This window comes from Rhinolophus ferrumequinum, chromosome 9 (genome assembly GCF_004115265.2).
Source record: "Rhinolophus ferrumequinum isolate MPI-CBG mRhiFer1 chromosome 9, mRhiFer1_v1.p, whole genome shotgun sequence".
Classification (NCBI taxonomy): Eukaryota; Metazoa; Chordata; class Mammalia; order Chiroptera; family Rhinolophidae; genus Rhinolophus; species Rhinolophus ferrumequinum.
In genome coordinates this window covers 27,323,407-27,331,471 of record NC_046292.1, presented here as the reverse complement: position 1 = coordinate 27,331,471, position 8,065 = coordinate 27,323,407, and the positions used below count along the sequence as shown (strand labels likewise).

Below are 8,065 nucleotides of genomic sequence, written 5' to 3'. Positions count from 1 at the left end.
TGGCATTTTTTAGCTTTCGATTTCACAGACCTTATAATAAACACACACAATCTCTTTGCTGCCTCTCCCTCCCAGCCCAAGTCTGTGCTTTATGGAAAATAAACCAAAAGCAAAGCATTAAAAATACTGCACCTTCTTAAATGAGTTCCCATATTTAAAGTACCTCATATACATTAAGCATTCATTAAATGCTGCTTATTATTCCCTAGATGCTAATTTTTAAGGCTTAGGTACAGGCCTTTTTCCAAACTTAAAAAATAAGTTGCAATCTCATTATAGAAAAGCATGATACAAGAGAACATAGAACAAATAGGATGGAACAATCCTTTATTGTCAGACACTTTCACAAAGAGTTTGTCCGTACATTACTTTTCCAGTGGAGAAGACCAGATGTGAAATCAGCCTCCAGCCATCAGCAACTCCTCTGTTCAGGGCCTGGGATCCTCCTTGCCCTGGTGGTGGGGGGGAGGCGTATACTTCCCCTCCTTTATTAGCTTATCCCGCTGCCTCATGATGGCACTAAGACGTTTCATCTGCCAAAGGAGAAAAGTATTTTAACTAGGGGGAGATATGCACCAGAAAGTGAGGGCTGGAGGAACTGAAGGGAAACCGCTTTCATTTTTAAACTGTAGAAGCTTTTCATCTTAGCGGGCCTCTGAGATGAAGGCCGTCTTTAAAGAATTAACTTGAAATCACTTCCTAAGCTTTTAACAAATAAATTTCTGGTGTATATAATATCTCCTTGAAATGTAATAACTAAAATGTTCCAATTATATATAAGAATACAAGTATTTACAAAAACAGTAACAAAAAGATACAGGTTAAAAACCTTTAAGATGCATACTTGTGCATACTAAAATCTTTGAAAATATTAAAAGCTGAGATCATCTCACAGCGTATATATTCCTCGTGACTGTTCAATAGTATGAATGAAGCAGAAATAGCCAATGTAAGGTCTCTTTTATCTCACTGAAATACCGTGTCTCCGCGAAAATAAGACCTAGCCAGACAACCAACTTTAATGCGACTTTTGGAGCAAAAATTAATATAAGACCCGGTCTTATATTACATTATATTATATAAGACCCGGTCTTATATATAGTATAATAACATACTTATAATAAAATAAGACCGGGTCTTATATAAGACCGGGTCTTAAGTCTCTGCTCAAATGTGTTGTCGCTTGTCTTCTTTGACCACCCTATTTAAAAGAGCATCTACTTAGCTCCCACGCCCCGTACTTCCTATCCTTTTCCTGTTGCTTTTCCCCATTGCACTTGTCAACATCTGACACACTATTTTTTAACCTGTTTGTTAATTTTCTGCACCCCACCCTACACCCATATAAATTCCATCAGGGCAGGAACTTTTTGCTGTTTTTCTTACTGGTATACTCCTGGTACCTAGAATAGTTCCTGATAATAATAGGTGATTCAATTAACATTTTTTTTTAGTGAATGACTAAGTTTTCACAAAAACATGAAGAGCTAGTGTATTCAGTTAAATATTCCATTAACCTTAAAGAATTAGGATATAACTTCCGAAGAAAAAACTCCAGATATCCTAAATACTAACATAAACATTTACTATTTTTAAAAGACTGCATTCTTAACTTTTCTCTATTAAAAAGTTTCCCAACAGAGGAATAGTCATGGTTGAGATATCACAACACCATATATCAAATCTTTCTCCAAACTAGAACTAATCACCACTTAATGTTACATTATAGGTATATATGCACAGGCTCTGGAGCCAGCATTGCCAGGTTCAAATCCCAGTTCCACCACTTACTAGCTAGAAGACCTTAGGCAATGGCATTAATTTTTCCTTGCCTTAAGTTTTTATAATAGTTGTATATGGGGAAAATAATAGTAAAATATCTCACAGGATTGTTGTGAGAAATAAATACATTATTACATGCTAGGCACTTAGAGTGGCGGTTGATTCTAATTCCCCGATTTCACTAGCTTCTTCACCGATGGAGAATTATCTAGTCATTTAGAGTGACCTCTAAAACAGTAACATTTCTATTCATAAATTCACAGGATGAGGAAACGACCTTGGAACAACTCCTTAATATTTCCAAATAAGGAAACCAAGACAAAGAAGTGATTTGTCCAAAGTCGCAAAACTAGTAGTGGCAAAACTGGCATCAAAAGCCAGCTCTCCTAACTCCCAATCCAAAGTTCTTTCCACCTCACCACACTGCCTCCTCACAGGATGAGGAAACGACCTTGGAACAACTCCTTAATATTTCCAAATAAGGAAACCAAGACAAAGAAGTGATTTGTCCAAAGTCGCAAAACTAGTAGTGGCAAAACTGGCATCAAAAGCCAGCTCTCCTAACTCCCAATCCAAAGTTCTTTCCACCTCACCACACTGCCTCCTCTTGGTGTGAATTTCCCATCATGAGTAAAGTCTTAATCTGAGCAAGGAATAACGGGCTCACAAGAAGAGAAGTTAAAACATGTCGTGGACTAAATAGCCGGTAGGTGGCCAGCCATGACCGACTTGTCCTATGAGATACATTATACTATATTACTCACTTAATGGTCAATATTCCAGTAGCAATCAATACAAAAGTATTACCTGGCACCCTCTCCTTCCTTCCAAGTTTGGCTTCACTTTATCCAAATGCCAAGAGCAGATGTTAAAAGATAAGAAATTTTAAATTTTGATATAGATAACTTTGTGATAAATTTAACTGATAATCTAAATTGTCTCCCTTAACTCCAAGGAATTAGGAGTAATAAAAACATTTCTATTTGTTTTTCTGGTGCAGAGAAACAGGCAAAACGACACCCCACACCCAAAAATGACTTCTCTAAGGGAGAATAGGGCCCCATATGTTAGACAACTCACTCAACTCTTGAAGAGGTAGACACCATGCTCTTAACATTCTCTTCCCCCTGCATTTTTGGTTAGACTCGCCTAAGGCAATCTAATCTCATTAATAACTAAGATTGTTATGTCAGGTTCAATGTAAATAGACCTGTAGGGTTTTAATGTCTTCCTCAAAAGGGTTCAATGACTCTGAAAGATTTTTACCCAAAGATTTTCAAGGACAAACATCCCACACTGGTTGATATTTTTTGCTTTATGGCCGACTGCAAAAACAGAAACAGACACACATATGTAATTTCTTGCCTGATGGCTAAAGCAAGGTACAATGCTAAGGAAAATATGTGAGAAGATGAGGAAGAACACTGAGCAACAACAGGTTCTCCTCACAACTAAAGGCACTTAACTTCCTTGACAAGGTACCTACTTAGAGGTGTTTTACCACAAGTCTTGCCAATTCACATTGGGCAAGTCACTGCCCAATGACCAACTAAAAACACTGAAAAGTAGCCCCAAAGAAATAAGGAAGTAATTCAGCTCCCATCTCCATCACTTCCTCACCGTTTTCTGCCGAAGCAGACATTCTACAAAATCATCATACTCTAACTTGCACTCTTTCTCTGCGCGGATAACACCAATTCCATGTGAACATTCTATCCATTCTTTTTCAAAAGCATGGCACCGAGATGAAAGCTTGTGTGGCTGCTCAGCACTCTGGATTGTCATCCAGCGGTCTAAGTCAACACCCAGCCTTTTCTGTATATCAAAGAAAGGCATGGCTGAAATGGAAAATAAGAAAGATAATGTCATAAAAGTGCAGTCAAATAAGAAATTTCCAAGAAAAAATGAGATGATTATAATTTGCCCTCTAGAAAGATATTTTACATTATTCTCCGAATTTCTTCTCACCAAACTTTTTCATTAGACAGCTTCTTCCAGTTTATGGTAGAGGAACAATTTTGTGCTTTCACAAAACCCAAGGAAAAGAGAACCAGAACTTAAAAACAATGCATAAAAATCCTCTCTATACTGATAAAGTCATTTTTATCAAAAGTCAAAAAGAACGTTTATGTTTTGACTCAATAATACCAATTCTTAGAGACAGATCTGAAGAAATAACTGAAAAGAACAAAAATAGCATAAGCACAGAAACATTTCTTTCCATATTTCTATCCATATCACTTAGATGACACCTCTCCTGAGAAGTCATCCCTCCTGTATGTTAGCACATCATTCTCAACTTCCCATGGGAGTATTTCGCACTCCACTGTAATGGACTATTTACTTGAATGTTTCCCACACTGAACAATGTGAGGGCAGGGACCAGGTAGGGATTCAGTAATTATTGAAAAATATTAATTTCAAACAACTTAAACGTGCAACAATGGATAGTTAAATCCAGTACCTACTTTGTAGAATATGACAGCTATTGGGGTAAAAGGATAATATACATTTTTAATGTCACATGAAGAAAAGGACTACAAAAGTAAAGAAAAACTGCAAAAGACTGGGAGGAAGCACACAAAAAATGCCAATAATTACGTATGAATGGTAGATTTACAGGTGAATTTCACTTTTAAACTTTCTACCATTCGTTCAGTCATTTACTGAGTAATAACGTTCCTGGCACTGGAATGGAGAGAAAGAAGCAGTTGCAAAGTACCGGAATAAAGATACACAGCGAATTAGGAACCCGAAGGAAGGAACACGACGGGGTTTAAGAGCTCAAAGGAGGAAACACCAACTCTGCCCAGGAAACTTGAAAATGCCTTTTAAGATGGCTTAAATTTGCCTAGTAAGCAAAGTATTTGCCCAGTAGGGCACAGCACGAGTTACAGCAGGAGGTGCTGGGTACGTTTGGGGAATAATGACCCAGACTTGGCTGGAGCGCAGAGTGCATGTCGAGAAGAACGAAATGAGCTGAAGCTGTGGGCAGGGCCGAAATCACGCAGGGCCTTGAAAGCCGGGTTAAGGAGCGTGGGCTTCAGGTTAAGTAACAGAAGGCCAAAGCATTAGACTGGCAGAAATCGAAATTAGCCTGGAAAGAGAACCGAGAAAGGTGCGGTCTACAGGCTTCGGTGACATTGGCTGTGTGGGCAAAGGGGCCTGGGAAAACGGAAAACACGGCCAGAGTTCGGGCCGGGGAGAACGGACGCCCAGCAATCCAAGAGGAAATTTGTTAAAGAAATCTCGGAAGGAAGCTCCTTAAGCTGCATTGCCCCGCGGACAAACGCAAGCCTTACCGTCCAGCCGCGGTGCCCTAGTCTCCTCGCCGGCCGCCGCTACTGGATGATCTGCTTGCGACACGGAGACTTGCCGCAAAGGACGCCCGCAGCGCGACACTTGCAGCGCGACGCCGGGAGTAGACCTTCCTTTTGCCGCCTCGCCCCGGAAACCATAGGGAACTAAACCCATCGGTCTGCGCTTGCGCGACTGTGTGCGCTGACCTCTGGAGTATTGACCGTAGATAAACTGACCTTCTTCTCCGCGTTAGAGGCGGCCTAGCCGTTAGTGAGTTCCTGTTGCCTCCTCGCACTGTACCTAGCACTCTCACAACTTTGATTCATGAAGGACGTGACCAAGTCCATACGAGAGAAAAAAGTGTCCCCCCCGCCCCTCCAGTAGTGGTTAATCTCATGGACTGTGGACCCACGCCGGGTGGGTTCAAATTATGGCTTCGCCACTTCTGGGTGATCCTGGGAAAGTTTAACCTCACTGTGCCTCAGTTTCCTCATCTTAAGATTTTAAAAGATAATAATAGTACCTACAGCCGAAGGTTGCTTTTGGGGATTAAATGTTATGTGTAAAGCACCAAGACGGTTCCTGGAATGTGGAAAGCATGAGGCAGTGGCCGTACTTTGATGTCTCAGCTTCAACAGTTTGCGGATTGGTTAAAGTGACCCTCCTGTTTCAGCACCTCCAGTGCTTCCCTTTGACTACAGCGGGGCCAAGTGGTGTGTGTGTGTGTGTGTGCGCGCGCGCGCGCGCGCGCGCGCACCATTGGGTGTGACAATACACACTGGGCATATGGGAAGAAAATACTAGAATATTTCTATTTTTTATCCAATCTTAATTTCTACTTTTTGTGTGGTTTATAAAGTACATAACATCACCGCAGTTGTATTTAATAAATATTTATTTGAGGTTTGGGATGAAAATTTATTTTCCTTTTAAGTGATGTGCTCTCAAAAACGTTTAGAGAAGTCCACTCTTCCAACTTCCCAGGCTCACTGTCCAAAATCCCGACTAATGCCCAAACAAGAGCTTGTTCCAATGTATTCCAAGAAAAGTCCTGCCATCCAGTCTCTTTGATTTTTTAATTCCTTTCCCAGGGAACCACACCATTTCAACCCTATCTCCATTTTTGCCTGCCAAATTATCTGCATAGGTTTGGCCCAAAGGGGTTAACTGCCCCCGAAGTCCCAGAATCACCCACTCTGAAGAGTATTTCTAAGGTCCCACAACTTACTGATTTCGCTCAAGCATTCCAATTTTCTCTTCCGTTCTCCGTTAGATATACCCCACCTTTGATAAGTTTCAGTTCAACTAGAATTTCCTGAGCATCTAATGCATGTCCAGCAGAACACTGGAGGCTTATGGAATTGCTAACTCAAGGCCCTAGCCCACAAAATACTAGAGGTAGCAAGGTATTGATCACAACCACCCTTTGCACTTCTCCCACTTTCTTGCTTATGTTCGAGGTACCATCTTCCCAGCCATTCAGGCAGGAAACTCGGTGAAGTTGTATTTTACCTTTTCCTCATCTTTCATCCAATATTTACTGACCAAGTTCTCTCAAATATTCCTTCAACAGTTTCTAATTTATTTCCTTTCTGCCTCCCAGCTCCTCACTTCAGTCTGGTTTGCACTAACTAATCTTCCTAAAATACTAATTTCATTGTATCACTCCTCAGATACCAGGCAGGATAGGTAAGTACAAAGATGGGCCACTCAGATGCCTCCAAAGGCCAAACAGAGCTCACTATAAGGAAATGAAAACAAAAGCACCATGATAAATGGCAACTGGTACTTGGCATCAGTTTGATGGATGGAAGGAGTGGTGGGGAATGTGATAAAATGGGCATATGTCCTCGAAGGCAGCAGCAGCTACTCAGCTCCATACTATTACTGTTGACAGAATCAGGGCCCCAAAGTGTCAAATCTTCAGATTTTTCAAAAGAAGCCAGAAATCTTTTGTTACTGTTTAAATGTGAGACCTCCCACTTTTAAAATGTGACGCAACTAATTTTTTGAAAAGTGCTGGCCAAACAAAACCCACATTGGAAACGGCCTTTGAGCTGCCCAATTTCAACCCTTGGATGGAAGGAAAATTGGAGGTAGGGGAAGCAATTTACTGTGAACTCTGATGGCTTTTTACATCCAGCCTTGCTCCCTTCTTACCCACTCTATTGTTGCGGGTTGCTTTTCTAAAACTCACATCTGATCATTCCAAAAACACTCAGTTTTTATCACACTCCATGACCCTTGGCGATGAAGACACAGTCAGAATACTGTTGGAAGTGATAAAATACAGACGAACAAAACAAGGGAAAACACAAAGAAGGGGGTCATTTATACTGCTCAGGTTGTGTGTAAGGTGTCAGTGTATCCAAGGAAAGGTCCCCGTTCTTGGGTTTGGAATTCAAGACCCTTCATAATCTGATTTCTGCCCATTTCTGAATCCTTAGATCCCATTGCTTACCAGTCCCTATTTAACCTCCGTGTGTTCTCAGCCATCCAGAATTGCTCTCATGCTTCCAAACTCTGTAGGTGCAGGTTTTTCTGCCTGGAATGATCCCGCCAGTTCGCTGCCACCTCCCCACAGTCTCCAAGGTGAATGTCTAATCCGTGGACTATTTATCACATTTTCTGGTTAAAGCTTCCCGAATTTCACAGGCATTTACTAGGGCTTTCTTGAGGTCCTGCCCGCCCTGTAAGTTTCTATTATATTCTGTTGCTACACCGATCATGCGTCGAGTCCCATGTCAGCACTGGTGTGACGGATGTGGGGGACAGGTCTTTCTCTACCGCAAATAGTGGGCAACAATTCCCAGAGACCCATGCCAGACTGAGTCTGCGCCGTTGCCATAGTGACTACGGGCGGAGGGGGGGCACACACTAGGATTGGCCCACTGGGATTTTGCTTACCTCTCAACCTTAAGGGCGTGTTGTCCCCTCTGCACCTCCCACCCCCGTTTACCTTTACTTTGCAGATCCTTTGATT

At 41.5% G+C, this 8,065-nt stretch overlaps 1 protein-coding gene across 1 annotated transcript; it reads right to left on the bottom strand.

Moving 5' to 3' along the window:
• Positions 1 to 310: 310 nt before the first annotated feature.
• On the bottom strand, positions 311 to 5,242 carry NDUFS5 (NADH:ubiquinone oxidoreductase subunit S5). Its single transcript, XM_033113309.1, has 3 exons — positions 5,085 to 5,242; positions 3,403 to 3,620; positions 311 to 533 (listed from the first exon to the last, which is right to left on the bottom strand). Exons 2-3 carry the CDS (start codon positions 3,616 to 3,618, stop codon positions 429 to 431), a joined length of 321 nt encoding a protein of 106 aa, XP_032969200.1. The 5' UTR covers positions 3,619 to 3,620; positions 5,085 to 5,242; the 3' UTR covers positions 311 to 428.
• Positions 5,243 to 8,065: the final 2,823 nt, after the last annotated feature.